Raw genomic sequence first — 20859 nt, 5'->3', positions numbered from 1 at the left:
CCTGGTGTACTGGCATGTCTCCTTGTATCTCCTCCATGCGCTGGACACTGTGCTGGGGGACATACCAACCCTTCTTGCCACAGCACACATTGATGTGGCGATCATTGGGTGATAAGACACCGCTTCATGGTACCTCCAGGGTTGGCACACTGACAAAATGCATGACTTCAAAGAATCATTCCAGAAAGGATGAAAACATAGAAATGGCCATGTTGTGACCAATACCTGCAGAATAGTTCTGTTTTTGGGGCATGCTTTGGTTATTCCATTTAATTTGTACCCATTGCCTTTTAAATTTTCAGCACAGTAGGCAAAATGGACTCACAATGAGTATTGATTCATAACTGGACAGGCTGGTGTCACAGAATGTATTTACCGGTATGTATGTATTTAACATTTTCTAAGCTCATTTTATGCATCTTATTAGTCAATGCTGCTAGTGCTGCAACTGTACACTGTATGCAGATGTTTTTCATTATGTCTATTGGAATGCATCTATGTTCTACTACTAATATGATTTATTTGCTTTATTTATCTAGCTATTTTTATTCTAACCAGCCTCTGTACAGCACTTTGGTCAGTTTTGTACTGTTTTAAATGTGCTTTAGAAATAAAACTTCCTTATTTTTATTTAAATATGTATGATTGACCTGTAGTTGCATTGCATTGTTTTAGTGTTCCCTTTATTTTTGAGACAGTGTATTACGTGTCTGAAATTATGGTAATGCTGAGAAATGTGGGATTTTAACCATAGTGTATTTATTTAAAAAACAAAAAAATGTAATTTATTTTAAAAATCAACAAACATTCAATAAACATCTCGGAGTGATGTGATGTGGAGTTTTTTGGACAGTTCCTCAACAGTAGTCGGTCTCCAGGGCGAAAAGTGCACTGTGCGTTTCCGTGACAACAGCAGGAAGCCATTGGATTCGAAGCGGCCCGCCACATCCTCAACATCCAACCACACGAACACGGCGACCGCGTCACAGTGAAGGGTGAAGGCAAACATGTCTCCGTCCTGCTCCACTGAAGCCTGGACAAACGAGAGCAGACATTTTGATCAGTGATACTTCTGAAATACTTTTTAAAATAGAATTTCATTTCAAAAGAAAATCAAGAAATGAGTGATATCGTTTTTTGTTGCGAGTAGTGGTAGCATCGGGTTCACCTACCAATATTCTGAAACTTTAGAATTAGTTTATCTATCTGTTAGCACTAACAAGTTGGCCTTAATACCAACTCGCTGTGTGTGTGTGTGTGTGTGTGTGTGTGTTATCCCTTACCTTGATGTTGGGTGGCTGCAGCCCAGCTTCCTTTGGTGATGTGAGGAACAGGTATCCCGTGGGGCCGTGCTGATTGGTGGAGTTAGCGGCATCCCAGAGGTCAAAGGTTACCAGGCATGAGCGGCGGTCACATTTCCCACAATCCCTTAGCAGGTCGGGAACAGACTGCTGCAGCAGGGGAGTGGCTCCACCGCCCTTCAGTACACTCTGGCTTTTAGACGATAGGCTGCACACAGGATCCAGCCTACTCCAGTCATAGACTGTAACCTGTGCGCGTGCACACAAACACACACACACACACACACACACACACACACACACACACACACACACAAGAAAAGCACAGAAGTCAATATATATACCAGAGACAAACAAACAGTGTGGCTACATGCAAAATCACTGCCTTTAATCAGAATGATCTGCCCACGCATAACGGACGCCAACTAGCAGAGGTCAGGGGGTAGAACGCTAGTAAACCTCCCTCCTGAAGCCCCATACAGTATCGTAGCTCTGAGCTATCGATCAGAACCTTAAGGTCAACGGTTTTGTGCTGTGCGAACCATGTCCAAAACTGGAGCGTTTAATGGCAGGTCACGCGTTTGAGCCCAGAGTGGCGAACTAGCGCCGATGACCTCAGCTACACATGCAACCACACTAACTGATTCCACATTTTTCCAATGTTATGCTACAGCTCCAAACAAAGCTGAAGGATCTTTTCATAACACTGTAATAAGTGCTGTATCATACAACTGTTAGAACTATTCAATTATATGTTTCAACTGTATTATTGTCTAAAGTCATGCATACTTTGGAGGGGACATGGTGTGAGATGCGTCCTCACCTTGACAGTGATGTTGAGGTCCATGCTTAGATCATTCACTCCATAGATCCTCATAGTGCCGTTGTCTTCGAAGCCCACCGCCAGGACCGGGGAGAAGAAGTCTACAGCCATGTGATGCAGCATCTTCCACTTACCACCAAACTCTAGACACACACACACACACACAACACATATATAAAACATTTAACACCTGCTCCATCATGAATGGTGAATGTCACTAAGGTCCAGGATAGGCAGCACCTGAATCAGATATTTCACAATCAAGGCCCTGATTTTTTTTTTGCCCACCTCAGCAGACAGGTGCGTAGGAGATGGTCGGACCACGGATCACTCAACAAACATTTGAAAAAAAATAACTCCAGCACACTGACCATTTAGCTGTTTTCTTTAAGACAGGATGGGTCTTTCTCAAATGCAAGGCCAGTGTCCTTCCAAGTGTATCAGCCTAATTAGTCACGACCAGTGATTGGATACTTTTTGGTGAACTCTACAGAATATCCAATCACTGGGTATGACTAATAAAGGGTATCCAATCACTGGGCCTGACTAATTAGGCTGACACACTTGGAAGGACACTGGCCTTGCATTTGAGAAAGACAGGATGTTTCAATCCTAGACATTCAGGTAAACAATCAAGACCCTGCCATGGTGACTGGATACTGACCAACAGAGGACCAGGAGGGGCCCTGCCAAATGTCGTTGAGCTGCCAGTAGAGGGCGCCCATGGTGTTGCCCTCCCCGCTGATGATCTCAGAGCGACTACGGCGGTAGAACTCCGTCTGCATCTTCACACACTGGGCCTGCATCACCTGTCATGACAAGATGGTCACACAGGAGAATCAATGGTCATCCCTCTGAGCTTTTAAAGGAGAATCAAAAGGTCGTTTTTACCCCAACAATTTCCTAAATCTTGGCCAGCAAATGAGGGCATGGGTGTGCTTAAATTGTTGTAAACAAACAGACTTCCAAAAAAGAAGTAATTAGTTTTATTTTGTTTCAGAGATATGAACGTACATGTCTGAAACAAGAGAAAAGTAGGCTTGACTTGACTTAATAAGACATAGTTATGCGCCACAACTCCTCCTGGGATGATATTTGGCGTGTTTTAAGATGCTTAACGCTGTAGACAAACCTATGATTGTTATACAGCATCTTTAAACGTGCCAAATATCATCCCAGGAGGAGTTGTGGTGTGAATTCTCTGTATACATGGGTTCTAAATTTTGTTTATAACCTGACTGCGCGAACCTAGCTGCGCACAACTCAACCTCTGATTGTTGGAAACCGCTGTCGGTCAAAAAATGAGCTCACGTGGTTGGCTGCCAGTGTCTTGCCCCTCAATCGTATTGATGTGTTGATAAACACTGAGAACCCATGTATAGGCATGAATGGCCATCCGGGTACTTTGCTCGTAAATGTGCATTATGCCCCTTTATGGGGGAAATCAAACCGAATGTCTCAACTTACATGCTACATTGGCTAGTCTAAGTGAACACAGGATGCTTCGGCCACAGCTGTTTGGCCATATTATTTGAACAGCCGGCAACACAACACGTTTTTGGCATGTTGCGCGTGAACAACGCTAGTCTTCAGGTCCTTATCTTTTGTTTATTAAACCCCAACATCACCTATTGACTTGCATGGACCGTTTTCCCCTAGCCTGATTATCATCGACCTTCAAATCTCTTCGAGACTTGGTCTGACCAAGAGCATTTCAAAAATGGCCTCCTTTGGTTTGCTAATGATTGTTTGCTTCGTCGATCACACATATGCTGTACCTCAGAATTAAAGATAACCAATGGTGTGTTTGTCGACTTCACTTGGCAAGCCTTTTTTGAGTTGTGTACGTGCAAAAATATGTAATTATTTGGACTACACAACAGAAGTCGCATGTCCGACATGCAGCCACTTCAGCCGCAGTGCGGCGGCAGGGTTGGCTGTGCCTCGGTTCACGTCAAATATGAGAGGCGCACGTTGTAGTCTCTAACACAGTTTTGCACAAAAGCTAAAATAACCTTTCTTGCGTGCCGAAAATTAGTGGTCTTACGGAGCAAATCCAAACCTTTAAAATTCAAATTGCCAAACGGGATGAGGATTTGGCTTGACTCGCTCCATTAACGCCCATTCAAAATTTTGAGAGCTTCAGCCCCACGACTCGGAAGTAGAAGGGTTATTTTCAGTATTATTATTACTTTTGTTTTGTTTGTTTGTTTACGTATTTTGTTTTGATTAGAGGGAGGTAGATATTCCTGTTCACACTCCAGATCCAGACGTGGCGGTAATGCACCAACAAAGCTGGTTTGCCAACCTCCATTAAACCACAAGAAGAAGAAGAAGAAGAAAAAGAAGCAAGTAGAAGGGCGTGACTTAGGTGCCCCATTGGGTCTTGACCTGGTAGCAATGCTGCAGCTGTTGCGTCACTAGGAGCCTGTTCCAATGTTCGTACTTTCCGCCCTTCCCGCACTGTGTTTGGGTACGCAGGGCAGTTCCATTTCTAATTGCGGTGGTGAAGTGTACTGTAAACTGCCCGGATAACGCCCTCAAACCGGCCATTTTTTGAAGTGTGGAGTGATGTACACTTTTCGCACTCAACAGCCGCCATGTTTGTTACGTAGTTGAGTGTCAGATTGGTCAAACTGCCGGATCTCTGTGATGACAGCATAGTTTTGATTCCAAAGACAATAGCCATGTGTATAAGAGAAAGGGGTAACTTAAAAAAAATGTCAACATAAGGAACAGTGTCTTCCGTGATGAATTGTATATTGGCGGTTGGTAAACTCTGATGACACGCGGCAACCGTCATTTCCGTGAAGTGTATCAGACAGAACGTGAATTGGACCTGCACTTCACCCTCAAATTTTGCCACTAAGTTGAGAGTGGAAAGTGCACAGCATCTCAGTACACAGTGCAGAGTGTGGAGAATGGAACACGCTCTAGGAGGGCACCACAGAGGGTATGTAAAAGGGCTATGGAGGGCACCAGGGGGTCAGGATTTGGCTGATTAGCTTCGCCGATTAGCAAGGCACTTCCTCGTCGCAATTCCGCCGCCACTTCGCTCAAAGAGGGTGGACGCGATTGGTGGGTGCGCGCATTTATTGTTGGGCACACATACCTATACAGGTGTGTGGTTGGGCACCTCCATGCATCCAATGCCCGTCTTCCATATATCTTTCTGGTCAATCGTAAGTCGGTCATTAACGTGGCACGTAATTGGCTGAGTAAACTGGTGGCGGAAACGACTCCCATCTTTGAAGCTGACAAATTCGTTCAATTTTGGCTGAATTCACTAGCCTAGCATTTCCCATTGAAATGACTGGAGGAGGGACTTATTCACTATCTACAGTTCTTATACTCATGAACGGCCATCCGGGTACTTTGCTCTTACGTCCCTTTATGGGTGAAAACAAACCAAATGTCTCGTTGACTTACATGCTACATCGGCTAGCCTAAATGAACACATTCCATGCTTCAGCCACGGCGGTTTGGCTATATTATTTGAACATGTTATTTGGCATGTAGCGCGTGACCAACGCAAGTCTACAGGTCCGTATCTTTCATTTATTAAACCCCAACATCACCAATTGACTTGCATGGGTTGCTTTCCCCCACAAATGGGCAAAACGCACATGGAAAACATCACGCCGTTCAAGAGTATACTACCTCCATGGAGGGCACGGCCTGGCTAGTTTTCCCATGGAGGTAGTATAAGAACTGGAGAGAGTGAATAAGTCCCGCCTGCCATTTCAATGGGAAATGCTAGGCTAGTGAATTCAGCCAAAATTGAACAAATTTTTCAGCTTCAAAGATGGGAGTCGTTTCCGCCACCAGTTTACTCAGCCAATTACGTGCCACGTTAATGACCTTCTTACGATTCACCAGAAAGATATATGGAAGAGGGGCATTGGATGCATGGAGGTGCCCAACCACACACCTGTATAGGTATGTGTGCCCAACACTAAACTCGCGCACTCACCAATCGCGTCCATCCTCTTTGAGCGAAGTGGTGGCGGAATTGCGACGAGGAAGTGCCTAGCTAATCGGCGAAGCTAATCAGCCAAATCCTGACCCCCTGCGTTTTCCCCCACAAATGGGCGTAACGCACATGGAAAACGTCACGCTGTTCGTGAGTATTCACGCAGACGAGAGATCGCGAGGACACAAACACAATCTCGAGAGACACAAATCCACTCAACCAATCACGGCGCACTATTTCACGTATTGTTTAAAGAACATGGCGGCACCCTCTATGGAGCCCGCTCCTAGTGGATTTTACCTACATTTTTCGATATAGTCAGTGAAAGGAAGGAAAACATGGACATTTTTGAACGAATCGATGAACCTGTGCTGGCTCCTGCAGTGGGTAAGAAACGCAAGGCATCTAAAAACAACTATAGGGCTACTCGCGAGAACATCAAGAAGATGAGGCACTCTGGAGGTGGAGGTGGAAAACGGCTCGCTGTCCGTTGGACTCATCAAGAAACCACCACCATCTTCTGTCATGCTGACAAATTGACCCAAGGCGATCTTGAGAAAAACTTTCAAAACTTTTATAGCCATTCAACGAAGACAGAACATGCTCAATCACTTCAACGGGTCATCACCGTCAAAGTCCAGAGCAGGGGTCCCCAACCTTTCTAGGTCTGAGGGCTACCAAGGGCTACCCGAGGGCTACCAAGGGCTACCCAAGGGCTACTTTTGTTCAAAATCCTCTACTGATGTCTTGGCATCATTCTCAAATCACACTATTATTGAATGATAATTTGTTTATTGTAAAGAATAAATAATCTCATATTCAAATCAAGAAAAGCATTGACTGTGACTAAAATCTGGTAGTCGTCACTGTTCATTAACATCCTTGGTGGGCACCTCAGAAGCTCCTGGAGGGCTACCTGGCGCCCGCGGGCACAACGTTGGGGACACCTGGTCCAGAGCATACACAACCACAGTCTCGAGAGCGTTGTCGTACCGAAAAACGAGTCCCTGCCAGAACACGAGTGCCCTCATTGAAACCAATGGAAACCAATGAGCAATTTTTCAGATCTTTTTTTTACCCATTTTTGCAGACAAATCCGACAACATATAAGATGGAAAGCTACAATAAAGCATCTACATTCCTTCTGGAAGTATCAAGAGCTGGTTACAATTTCAGTATTATTTCCATAAAGTAGGCCTAATCGAAAAATTGTCATAACAAATGTTACGGTTTCATTCAAATAGGTTAGCTCATATTAAGTGGAGGACGAGTAATGTTTCATATGTTTAGTTCATGAATTATGTAATTCATTCTGCAAAAAATAGTATAATTTTCTCTGAAAAATGTCATTGGTTTCAATGAGGGGACTCGTGTTCTGGCAGGGACTCGCTTTTCGGCACGACAGCGTCACAAATCCACTCAACCAATCACTGCGCACTATTCCACGTCATGTAAACAACATGGCGGCGCCCTCCATGGAGCCCGCAACTAGCGGATTTTTACCTACATTTTTCGATATAGTCAATGAAAGGAATGAAAACATGGACATTTTTGAACGAATCAATGAACCTGTGCTGGCTCCTGCAGTGGGTAAGAAACGCAAGGCATCAAAAAACAACCATACTCGCGAGAACATTAAGAAGATGAGGCACTCTGGAGGTGGAAAACTGCCCGCTGTCAGTTGCACTCATAACAAAACCACCACCGTTTTTTGTCATGCTGACAAACTGACCCCAGGCGATCTTGAGAAAAACTTTCAAAACTTTTATAGCCATTCAACGAAGACAGAACAGGATCAAGCCCTTCTACGGCTCATCACCGTCAAAAAAGTCCATCGCAGACGTCCGAAAGTTGAAAACACAGATAAACAAAAGGAGAGGGAAGTCACCAATGAATATCATTTACTGACTGAAGATCATCCAACAAAGATTCCGGTCTGCAAGTCCACATTTTGCAGCGTTTTGGGTGAGTACACGTTAAAAAAAACAAAAAAAACCTAGTCTTCTACTAAAATGCCTGGATTAAATGAAGAGTCGATGCTCGTCGCAGCGGTAACGCCCCTTTCTATCACAAGGGTTGTTCGAAGTTTGGGTTGTTTCCCTTCCCTAACCAATGTTTTTCTGAGTTGGTGAGTTAATAGCATAACAAAATGTCAGTCACAGATAGATTGCTTGCACTACAAATCATGGAAAGCTAAATTTAATAGGTATTATTCTTTATTTTGCATGCTGTATAAATGGTCTAATAATCCTGTTAAGGCTTTCCTTGGTTCTTCCCTCCAAGTGGTATGTGGTGCAGCGTCAAAACATGATGGTGTATCAGTTTATAGAACCTTTCATTCCAGCCATGATGCAGTTGGGCTAATTGTAACTAAACGAAAGGGCACTCTTGGTGACCTGTCATGATTAGGGCATCACCACTTTCAGTGTACCGACAGCAATGCAAGCCATTCTATTCCATCACATGGAGGAGATAATAAGCTTATTTGTCTCAGCATACGTGCACATATACAGTAATAGTATATTAGATGTCATTTGCTGTGCAACTTGGATTAGAAATGTTACTAATAACTTGGATAAGAAATGTTACTAATGTTACTAATACCGTTAATGTACTAATAATGAGCAAGAGTGGTAATAAAGTGCTTTGTTGTGTTTGTTGAGGATCCTAATCATGTATCTACTCTTGGCACTTAAATGAATATACGCATACAATATACATATTCTACAATAACACCGTACAGACAAAAAAACTGAAAGAGTCATGATCTTATCTTGACTTGCAGGCATCAGCAAAGATCGCGTGGCTCGAGTGGCCAAGTACTACGCGGTCAACGCTACGGCCAGACCAGAAAACAGAGGCGGTGCACGGAAGGTGGTGGAGAACGAGGTGAAGAAGCAGATGGTCAAGGACCACATCCAGACCTTCATGTGCCGGGCCAGCCAGCAGGGGAAAAAGGCAGCAGCTGGCCGCAAATACACGTACCTGCCCAGTGACCTCAGCGTGAAGAAAATGCACAGGCTCTTCGACGAGCAGAACCCCAAGCTTGTCAGCTACTCCCTGTACCACAGTATTTCCAAGAACGACTTCAACCTACGATTCGACCGCCCATCCACTGATGCCTGCTCATCTTGTGGTAAAAAATCATCGGAGAGTGCAAGCAAAGGACCCCAGCTTACCTGAAGATGGAAAACATAGGGAGTCTCGCGTAATCTTGCATATCAAAATGTGTGAAGACCAAAGATTCTAGAAACACTGCACAATAGAATCTTTGATGGAGATCATAACTGAATTTTACATGTAATCACATGAGATTAACTGTATGTAACCACATGTAGTGTGTATGTGTAACTGAAGTCATCCTACGTAGTCCACCACTCGGGATTCGAACTTGTGACATTCCAGTCAATGCTCCAGTTTGGCATTGGAGGCACAGGTGCGATACCACTTAGCTAAAAGTCTGGACCAATAGCTCAGCGCTACCGCATCTGCATGAGGCTTCTGAAGGGAGCAGGGGTCAGGAACCTATGGCTCTAGAGCCACATGTGGCTCTTTTGGGAACTGTATATGGCTCTTACTTATCTAGGGTTGCCAACCACCCCTTGAAATATGAATTCGTCCTGTATTTATAAATAAAAGTACGGGTTCCATATTGAGTTGAAGCAGGACATGGAAGGTTAAAATGTGCAGGAAATTACATCTAAAAAAGTTTTTCAAGGGGAGGACTCCCAGACCCTTGCCATAATGAAGTCAACAGTTGGCAACCCTATACTTACCTATTATCAGTAAAACTAATAACTTGACAGCACAGTCTTAAGTTGTTGGGCTCAATTGAAATACATGGTTTTAATTGTATTCAGTGTTTTTAAAATGGTATGGCTCTCGCGAAAATGTATTTTTTAAAAATCGGCGTTTATGGCTCTCTCCAGCAAAAGGTTCCTGACCCCTGGAAGGGAGGTTTACTTCCATTCTACTGCTGAACTGTGCTTGTTGCCAGCCTTTACACCAGGGGTGGGGGAACGTATGTCTCGAGGGCCGTTTACGGTAATACAATTAAGTTACATTCAGGGGGCCAACAGAAGGTGGGGTCTGTTTTAAAGGTGGCTGCTTTTGACATAGGCCTAAAGTGCAGGGTGGTTTGTGTTCATAGTACGGCCCTTGGAGTACTTTTACGGCCCTTGGAGTGGCCCCTCGAATGAAAAAGGCTCCCCATCTCAGCTTTACACTCACTGCACCCCCTCCCCCCCAAACCTCTCTCCCACTCGGCTCATGGTACCAGTGTAACCGAGGTCATCCTACCTACGCAGTCCTCCACTTAGGGCTCGAAATCGATACCTTCCAATTAACGCTCGGCGCCAGTTTGACATGGGAGACAGGAACAAAATCACTGACCTAAAGGTCTGCTCTACGCTGATAGTTCAATGCTACCGCGTCTGAGGCTTCGGGAGGAAGGTTTACAAGTGTTCTACCACCAAACTCTGCTAACTGTTACATAAGTTCCACAAAGTTCCACAAAGTACAATGGCTTAAATGGGAGCTCCTCGGTGTGCGGTTTTCTTCACTGCGTACATGTTACATAAGTTCTCCATGAGCCAGCTGAAGTAGACACCAAATCCTACCCAAGGCTGACTGTTTCCCCAGTTATTGGCAGTGCCTTTCAGTCATTCCGCTACCCAACTCTGAAATTGGATAACTTTGACTCTCTTCCTCCGTTCAAATCCATACTCAAAATGCATCTGTTTCAGTTATCATACGCACTGCAATTGCACTACATTTCTTGTTCCTTTCTTATGTTTACCTTTTGCCATATTTAAATACCTGTTCTTTTTACTGATGCTCTATTCTCATTGTATTGTGTCCTTGAGTGCTTAGAAATGTGCCTCTACATCAATACGTTATTATTGTTGTTATATACTGTATGTTCTTATTTTCTTCTGTGTGTCTGTCTCCGTGTGTTTATGTTAGGATGGGTGTGTGTGTTTGGGTGTTTGTTTATGTGTGTGTGTGTGTGTGCGCGTGTGTGTGCGCGTGCGTGCGCGCACCTGTCCATGTGCCTCTGTGTGTCTGTACAGTTACAGTCAGTATGTTCTCACTGTGCAAGACTTGTGATGTGCCATAGTGCATTGTGCCTACAAGCAAGTGTTTTGAACCCTGGCATGAACAACACTCAATGTAAATAAAGATAAACGTTGCATTCCAAGCTGTTGTCTGTCCTTTGGCAGCCTTGCTTCCCAGACTAGACTGTTCATAATAGTCTCCTCCATACCTGAGTGATGTAGAGTGTATCCTTGTAGTGCTGGAGCTGGTCTGTGTTGTTGGGCAGTATGTAGTGCAGAGCTGCCTGCAGCAGCATCTGGGTGTTGCCCAGCTCATGGTGCTGCCTGTGCTCCGAGAAGGCACTCAGGTAGTTCCAGTCATCCGCTTTGGACACCTAACACAAAAAACAGGCATTGATGACGTAATGGAGCATTATGATGCCAAAAAGGGCAGGCTTAGCTGCTTTGGAGACCAGACCCCAAAACATACAGCCCGTTTACATTGCCACAATAATCGGGTTATTGGAATTAACAGGTTATTGGAGTAAACATGCAGTCTGTCGGTTGCCTGTGTTCCACTCAAGTGTGTGACACGAAGCTAGAATTTAAGGCTTATGATTGGCTACTTGTCATTCTAGAATGTAAATAACATGATACCCTATTATGCTGGATACATGTCTTGAGAAATCAATTTATTAGCCATAAACCCTGTGCGAATCGGATTACTCATAAACCGATAACGGCAATAAACCGATCATTGTAAACTGTTTATTCCATTTACATGAGCACTTGAATCCTGCAGATCAGATTTTCACATAGATACTCGTCAAGACAGGATGTAAGACAACCATCACATATCACCAACTGCAATGGCTTGTGCATGTAATAACAAGCTATTACTTTAGCCAGAAGCTGTGTTGCACTTTCTAGCTCTAAAGACTCCCTTATTGGTGTGTGTAATATGTGTATATAAATGTCTGTGCGTGCATTGCAATATGCAACCTTGCCTCCTCCACTTGCGCTTGTCTCCTCGTCCCGCCTCCTGGCCCCTCCTCCGTGGAGAAAACGATAAAGTTTCCCAGATGTCAGCCTAGCCACAACACAACTTTTGAGGGACTGTTTTTCATTCACCATCCCAATTGCAAATGAGGAAAAGACTCTACAATTAAGCTTTTGCAAGATATTGAAATATAATGCTGTTGTCAGTGATGTCATCATGACATATTACTTCCTGGTACGAGGAGAGAAGCAAGTGGAGGAGGCAAGGTCGCATATTGCAACGCACTCTGTGTGTTTGTGTGACCAACCTTCTTGAGTGTAGAGAAGGAAGGCCAGGATTGGAAGCCGTACTCCGAGGCAAATCGTGTGCGAGGAAACTGCCTCCAATCCCAGCAGTCGGCCAGGTAGCTGTAGAAGTGCGTGTCTCCATAGTGAGGGTCATATGGGTTACTGGCCACGTAGCCCTCCTTCTCAGACTCAAGCCCATTGGTGGGACTGGACACCAGGAAGGGACGAGTAGGGTCCTCCTACAAGACACCAGCATCACCAAAAACCATGATCAGAATCCTCATCATTATCGCCTCATAGATTAGGTACAGTACACACAGATCCTGGCCATATAATTACAATATCATGAAAAAGTTTATTTATTTCCATAATTCCATCAATAATGTTTTCATGATATTTTAATTATATGGCCAAGGATCTGTAGTACAAACTGATATCCTCAAAGGGTTAATAGAGTTGTATTCCTCTGTATGGTCTGAAGGAAGTTAAAATATATTCATTTAAAGAGGTGCACCTTTTGTACAATGTTCCGGATGTTTTCCACATAGAGAGTCACATAGTCCTTCACATATTTTGGTCGCTCGGCAACAGGGATTCCGAACCAGTCGGTTGCTATGGCAGCCTCGTTCTCATTATTGCCACTCCAAACTATGATGGATGGATGAGACTTCAGACGCCTGACCTTGAAAAAGAACAAGTGATACAATGATTCTTATGCATTGTGCGTCTGTCCTTGTGTGAGCTGGGGGTTACATTGTTGGAAGTGTGTGTGTACCTGCTGAACAACTTCTTCATTCACTGTCTGAATGAAGTCTTGGTCCGTGGGATACAGAGCACAGGCAAACATAAAATCTTGCCACACCTGGAAACAAAAATGTTAATGAACACAGGTGGCTAAAGCGGAACCAACACAAAATGAGCCTGCATTTTTCAATCAACCTTTGTGATGTTTGGATGACATTTTTAAACTATTTTTTAGCTCCACAATATCATATTCTTTAAAACCACAGGAGAGAGACTACTGACCCTTAAGCAACTATTCCATAACCTTCAAAATAATGATATTTATCATATGAAGAGTTCAGATGCAAAACCCCCTAACTCCATTTCTGAATACCTGCACTTCTATGTTTTTAGAGAACCCTGTTGTTAGTTTGGTTTACATTCATGTACTTGATAATACATATAAATAGTTATATTACATAAATAAAATAAAAAAATATGCAATTGTGGTTGCATTGTATTAAATAAAAATGAATTAAGATTACTTTCTGATATGGCACTTAGGGGGTTTTGCATCTGAACTCTTCATATGAATCTATCAATTTGTTATTTGACAAAAAAAACCTTTAGTCTCACACTGGTGATGTAATGTATCCATGGTTACTAACCATGATGCCCAGCTCATCACACAGGCTGTAGAAGGCATCTTGCTCATACAGTCCACCTCCCCACACTCTCAAAGCATTCATGTTGGCATCTACCGCAGACTGCAGTAGGTTCCTCTGTCTACACACACACACACACACACACACGCACACACACACACACACACACACACACACACACACACACACACACACACACACACACACACACACACACACACACACACACACACACACACACACACACACACACACACGTTATGGTAATAACCATAACATTGAGAGGATGTGCTATGCTCTAAGGATGGAGCTCTATGAAAGTCTGAGTAGGATTTGATGGTGACGTACGTCTCAGGGGTCACTTGGTCTTGAAAGATGTGTGCAGGTATCCAGTTGGACCCCTTCAGGAAGATGGGCCTGCTGTTGACCCGGAAGTAGAAACTCAAGCCAGGGGATGAAGGAATGGGCTCCTGAACCAGCTCCACTGTTCTAAAAGCAACCTGGTCACAAACACACAATAATGAGCAATATAAAATATTATATAGCAAATATATATATATATATATATACCTATATTATATAAAAATAATGTTCTGATAATAATCATTTACTCTGCTGTTGAAGGTGCAAGATCACAATACACAACCAGTATTGCAAAAAAATGGCTGTTTAAGATCTTCCAAACACTATGCCTCACCTTTGTTGATATGTGGAAAGTGACCTGTGATTCGGTTCTGCCTTCCATGAACAGAGGATACTGCGTCTGGTTTCCATGACCATTTGGCCACCACATATCAACAGAGACATTCTGCAAACACAGAAACAGATATTATTTTTCTTCACTGCAATTACAATTGGCCTTCGATTACAAGGTTTTTAAATGTATTCATTGGCATCAGTTAAGACATTCAAGACATACTATATACAGCTCCAGGCCTTTTTATTAGAATACCATGAAAAAGTTGATTTATTTCCATAATTCCATCAATAATGTTAAACTGTCATGGATTGTAGATTCATGGCCCAGTTTTTTAACTATTCCAATCATTATTTTTTTTCTTTTTATATACTTTGGCCTTCCAGCTCAAAAAACCCATGAATTGGGGAATTCGCATTATTAGAATATTGTTATAAAATCACATTTTTCTTCATCAAAATTCGGGTCACATTAAATCAGTTGAAATTTGGTACTTTCTACATAGCATGCAATGGTCAATACTTGGTTAGGACATTCTCTGTCTTCATAATGGCCATGATGCGTTTAACATTGAAGTCAATGGCAAAAACAGTGCATAGGAGTTATGGAAGGCCAGATATCCTTGATGCTTTGCTGTCAGCTGTTCTTGTTTGTTGACCTGGTACCCCACACTTCACTCTTCAATATACCCTGTAGATTTCCATGCCACGTTTTGGCGCTAACTCACCAGTTTAATTCTAAATAACCAGAAATGAAACCCCATTGAAAATGAATGGGGTTTAATTTCTGTTGAGTTAGAATTAAACTGGTGAGTTAACACCAAAACGTGGCATAGAAATCTTCGGGTATATTGAAGAGGGAAGTGTGGGGCACCAGGTCAACAAACAAGAACAGCTGACAGAAAAAGCATCAAGGATATCTGGGCTTCCATAACTCCTATGCACTGTTTTTGCCATTGACTTCAATGTTAAACGCATCATGGCCATTATGAAGACAGAGAATGTCCTAACCAAGTATTGACCATTGCATGCTATGTAGAAAGTACCAAATTTCAACTGATTTAATGTGACCCGAATTTTGATGAAGAAAAATGTGATTTTATAACAATATTCTAATAATGCGAATTCCCCAATTCATGGGTTTTTTGAGCTGGAAGGCCAAAGTATATAAAAAGAAAAAAAAAATGATTGGAATAGTTAAAAAACTGGGCCATGAATCTACAATCCATGACAGTTTAACATTATTGATGGAATTATGGAAATAAATCAACTTTTTCATGGTATTCTAATAAAAAGGCCTGGAGCTGTATATCTATTGCTTACAGTACATTTGCATGTGCAAGACCACCATATACAGGTTTACAGTGTGTCGGGCAGTGATTCGCAAAGTGTGGTCCGGGGACCATTAGTGGTCCGCGACAGAGCTCAGGTGGTCCGTGAGGGGATTTCTACTTTTCCAACACAAGCGAGCAGTAGGCTATATTTATAACATTATTACAAAGCTAAAGATACATGAAGTCTCATTTTCAGTACAATAAGACAGGCTGGTAAATGTGAATAAAAAGTAAGTGATCTGCATCGAGAATTAGCAGTGTCAAATTACCACCCGTCTACTGTCAATTCAGTTGACAGGTGGTCTCTGAACATTTTTGGGGGGACAAAGTGGTCCTCGGTCTGTAAATGTTTGAGATACACAGTTGTAGGGTATTGATGTCTTTTTATATTAATTTTATCAGCAATCACACCCATATAACAATATATCAGCAAGGTGTTTCATTTTAAAGAACCCAGAGAACTGGGAGAAGACCAACACAGCTTTCTTTTTAGTTGTTTGGTCGGCTTACTGAGGGGATCTGAAGGCTGAGGGTCTCCCTGGTTTGGCCTGGTTTCATAGACAGGTGGAACTCCTGATACACCTTCAGCTCTGGAAGCACCAATGTGAACGCCCCGTTTGTCGTCTCAACAACATCGAAGAATAACTCGACCTCCACATTCCAGCGCGAGAGTGAGGAATCTGTGAGTCAAAACGAAGGATTGAGATAATTGAGTCAGGACTGAGGTTAAGATCGACTGAATGATCGACAGCAATTGTCCATAATATTATCCTTTATGCATAAAAGGCTTACAATTAAATCCAAATCAACTTACAGACAGTGCAGTACTTGTAAACTCCGGTTTCATTATTTTTATTTTTTATGAGGCAACACTCCGGTTTCATTATTTTTACTTTTTACAAGGCAACAAGAGGACTGACTGACGTGTTTCGACCTTCACAGTCTTTGTTGTACCTACATGTTTGTAATTTCTGTGTACTGAAAAGTTACTAACTGTGGAATTCTCTGTCATCGAGCAAATCCCTTCTGTGTGTAAGCATGCTTAGTCATGCTTGACCATGCTTTGCTAATTGTATGCCTATTGTTTCATGTGATTTCACACTATACCCCATGCAGTGGTGGCAGAGTAACTCTGCAGTCGGATGAAGTTGAAGGCCTGCAGCTCTACCGCTCTGAGCCCCTGGGTTGGAAATGAGGGACCCCAGTCCCAACTGAAGGAGCACTGAGCCTACACACACACGCGCGCACACAAGCACACACACACACACACACACACACACAAAGAGATGAGAGATCAACAGAAAAAGTGTGTGAGAAATAAAAAGTCCACAAATAAATAAAAAAATGTAATGAATAAATTAATAAAATACCACCATGCCACTGATGGCAGTGATATGCTGGTGTAGTAAAAATACTCCTAAAATACTAAGACAAGACCCCTGCTTTATACAGTTGAGGACGATATTATTAGCCCCCCTCCTGAAATTAGACATTTCTCTTGATTTCTCAGTAAGAATGACCATTATTAACCGTTTCTGTTATTCTGGAAATAAATACACTGATGGAGATAATGTTCAATGAGTTGAATTTGGATTTTTCTATTGTTACGATGAGTTTAAACAAAAAAGGGCAAAAATGACGAGGACAAAATTATTAGCCCCCTGATCATTAATAGTCAATATGGCGCCATTTATGAACCAAAACTGACAACAGGCTCTGATAAGTTGCTACCTAGGTTGGCACATGCCCCACTAGGGATTTTGGCCCATTTCTTCACTGCAAAGTGTTCTAGCTGGTCCAAATCGCATGGATGCTGAGCATAGACATTAACCACAGACTCTCAGTGGGATTGAGGACTGGACTATGAGCGGGTGATTCCAATATCATGGTTTTAGTGTCCTTGAAGAACCTCTGAACTAATCTAAATGTATGCTTTGGGTTACAATGTTGTTGGAAGACCCAGCAATCCAGATTCAGACCCAGACTCCCTGTGTCTGAGGCTGAATAACAGACTAAACTTGATGCCCCACCACTATGTGTAACTGTGGAAACTGCTTAGCCTCATTAGACCAAAGAAGCATTGGACACCTACCTAGATCAGTGTTATTGACCTGGCCTCACCTGGAGGTCCCCCCCCTCCCCCCCCCAAGAAAGACAATTGTTAGGGCTTGTCATCATATTGGGCTTTGGGGCCATCATCACAGAAGAACCCCTTTACTAAAGGCAGTGCATATCAGAGTGTTATTGAGCTTTGCCTGTGAACATTTGAAAGTCAAAAATGAGTTTTGAACGTCTCCGCTTTCATCTGATGATATTCAATTGCACCTGCTTTGATGCATGGATTTTGCTTCTATCAGGTGAAGAAAGGGATAGGCCTTGAATCGTTATAAGATGGTTTCCACAATTAAACATGGTGGTGGATGCATCATTCTGTGGCAGCCTCAGCCACAGGAAACCTTGTTTGGGTGTACGGCACCATAAAAACTGAAAATTATGATAGAATATGGAAAGTGACCTTGCAAAAATATGCTCATAGAGGGAGCTAAGATCTTCACTGGATCTTTCAATAAGATAATAACCCAAAACTTCCACCCCAAATAGTTCAAATGTTCCTCAGGGATACTAAAACCATGGTCATGGAGTGGTTCAGACCTCAATCCTTTAGATAGTATTTGAAGAGTGCTGAAAATGAATGTCCATCCTCAACATCCATGCAATTTGGACCAGCTTAACTATTTGCAATGAAAAAAATGGGCCAAAATCCCTGTTAGGACATGTGCCAACATAGTTAACAACTAATCAAAGTGCCTGGTGTCATTTTTTGTTCATAAATGGCACTGTATTGACTATTAATGATAAGGGGGCTAATAATTTTGTCCTTGCCATTTTTACACTTTTTTGTTTAAACTCATTGTGAAAATGGAAAAGTCCAAATTTAAATTATTGGATACTATCTCCATGGTGTAATCGTTTCCAGAATAACAAACATTTATTAATAATGATCATTCTCAATGATCAATGAAGAGATATGTCTAATTTCAGGAGGGGGGCTAATAATATCGTCCTCAACTGTAAATATGGTGTTATCAGAATGGCAATGACGTAATGTACCTCTAAAGGCTGGGTAATATCGTATTGGTGTAGTACTATGGTAGTAAAATATTTTTAACAGCTATTACAGCAATCTATTAGTGGAACTGAGCATTCATTCATTCATTCATTCATTCATTCATTCATAGCGTGTGATCAGTGAAGTGAAAGTGAAAGTCCAACTGGGAAACTCAAACTCCCATCGTCATTGTGACACAAGACTCCACAGCACACAAGTGCAGCAGAATTGCATTTATGCCTCACCCATGCCTTTTGGGGAGCAGAGTGTGGCGGGACGGAACCATGCTCAGGGTACCTCAGTCATGGAGAAGGATGGGCGAGAGCACTGGTAAACTCCCCTCACCAACCTGGTGGGTCGGGAGTCGAAGCGACAACCTTTGGGCAACAAGTTTGATGCCCTAACCACGTACAGTACACAATGACTGCTACAGGCTGTGAGGCTAAAGGTGTGTTATGTTGGCTCTGCACTTAGCACCTTTCTGATGAAGTTGACATAGCACTCTCCTTTTTGCACAGGCGGAGGGCACGCAGGCGGGACTCTGTATGCAGAGTGGGCGCGGTCTCTCTGTGATGCGTAGATCACCGCTGACATGAAGCTGACCTCCAGCAGATTGTCTTTGGCCAGGATTGGTCCGACCTCAAACTCCTAGATATTCAACACAGGCAGGGAAAGAGAACACAGTGGCTCGTGTGATGAGTTTTGTGTGTCCGTGTGGCTACTAGATTAGACTAGACTGTACTAGAATGCACTGTATGGATTATGTTTGATGGAGTGGCCTTTGATAGTTATTATTGAGTGATCAGTAAAATGTTAGTTAGTGAGCGACACAATATTATTGTCACAGTTCATCTCTGTCATACACATTATTATGAATGAACGTGAACATCTTCCTAAATTCTCTCTGTTATTTATTTTCAAACACACAACTCCCGTCCCCATCAACATATTCTAATTCCACCTGTCAAAATCCTTCACTACTACTTATGCCCTGCAATTAAAGTCAGTCACTCACTCTGACGACAAGCAGAAAGACACCTGTACTCACATATGTTCGAAACATGTTGTCCGTCGTGCCAACTGCGACTCCATTGAGCGTGATGTTGGAGATTGTATCAACTCCATCCAACACCAACACAGCCTTCTTCATCCGCCTTGGTAACACACATAGCTCCATTAAAAAGTGTCTATTTGTAATTGCACAGTGGGGTTTGACAGTGTTACAAATGGCCACAATGTATTCATACCTGGTTGAATGTGGCAAAGTAAAGCCGAGACTGTAAGTCCAGTTGTCACGAGAAATCCATTTGTACTCGAGGTCATTGAACCTGGAGTAGGGGTCCTGATGAGAATAAAAGTCGTTACATTTAGTGTGCTCTTAGTAGTGAGTTATGCATAATCAACGCAGGTCACAAAGTGGTTTCACAAGTCCTATAACTTTGAGATGATAAGGACGCTGAAATCAGCCTAGGCTATTCCGAGTTTCAGCATTACCTGAATGAAGTTCTGCTTGTGTAGGGCAGTGTGGACGCACCCCGGTACTTCTGCGGGTACATTGCATGTGCCATTTTCGTTGCGAAGTATCCATTTCCCGTTCAGATTGTGGATCTCTACCTCCGTGCTTTGGTCATTAGGCCTATCAGAGAGCGTTTGTAAGCATCTAAATAACGAGACTGTTACCAAAAAGTAGTTGATGAACGCCATGGCCATAGTTCGTGTACTTGGCTCATGGTTTGCAGTTTTCGCCTATGCGCCTTCGACCACTGGTCACATGTTTTTAAAAACTCGAGACTGGAGTCAGTCATAAAAGAAAGCTGGTTAGAAGTTTACACAGCAATTATAAAGGAGCATAATATAATGTCGGGCATGTCTTTCACACAGGCACAACTCAAAGTTTACTTCCTGTTTGTTG

At 42.8% G+C, this 20859-nt stretch overlaps 2 protein-coding genes across 2 annotated transcripts; one reads left to right on the top strand and one right to left on the bottom strand.

Moving 5' to 3' along the window:
- Nucleotides 1–689: 689 nt before the first annotated feature.
- manba (mannosidase, beta A, lysosomal) lies at nt 690–20845 on the bottom strand. Its single transcript, XM_063183576.1, has 17 exons — nt 20442–20845; nt 20195–20289; nt 19996–20101; nt 19425–19595; nt 16946–17066; nt 16349–16518; nt 14506–14616; nt 14157–14308; nt 13812–13929; nt 13196–13282; nt 12935–13102; nt 12441–12659; nt 11364–11528; nt 2789–2933; nt 2125–2267; nt 1284–1550; nt 690–1033 (listed from the first exon to the last, which is right to left on the bottom strand). Exons 1-17 carry the CDS (start codon nt 20655–20657, stop codon nt 809–811), a joined length of 2679 nt encoding a protein of 892 aa, XP_063039646.1. The 5' UTR covers nt 20658–20845; the 3' UTR covers nt 690–808.
- LOC134434912 (uncharacterized) lies at nt 7464–9705 on the top strand. Its single transcript, XM_063183577.1, has 2 exons — nt 7464–8062; nt 8883–9705. The coding sequence occupies exons 1-2, from the start codon at nt 7558–7560 to the stop codon at nt 9278–9280; spliced, it is 903 nt and encodes a 300-aa protein (XP_063039647.1). The 5' UTR covers nt 7464–7557; the 3' UTR covers nt 9281–9705.
- Nucleotides 20846–20859: the final 14 nt, after the last annotated feature.

This window comes from Engraulis encrasicolus, chromosome 19, assembly GCF_034702125.1.
Source record: "Engraulis encrasicolus isolate BLACKSEA-1 chromosome 19, IST_EnEncr_1.0, whole genome shotgun sequence".
NCBI lineage: Eukaryota > Metazoa > Chordata > Actinopteri > Clupeiformes > Engraulidae > Engraulis > Engraulis encrasicolus.
This window is presented reverse-complemented; position numbering and strand designations above follow the sequence as displayed.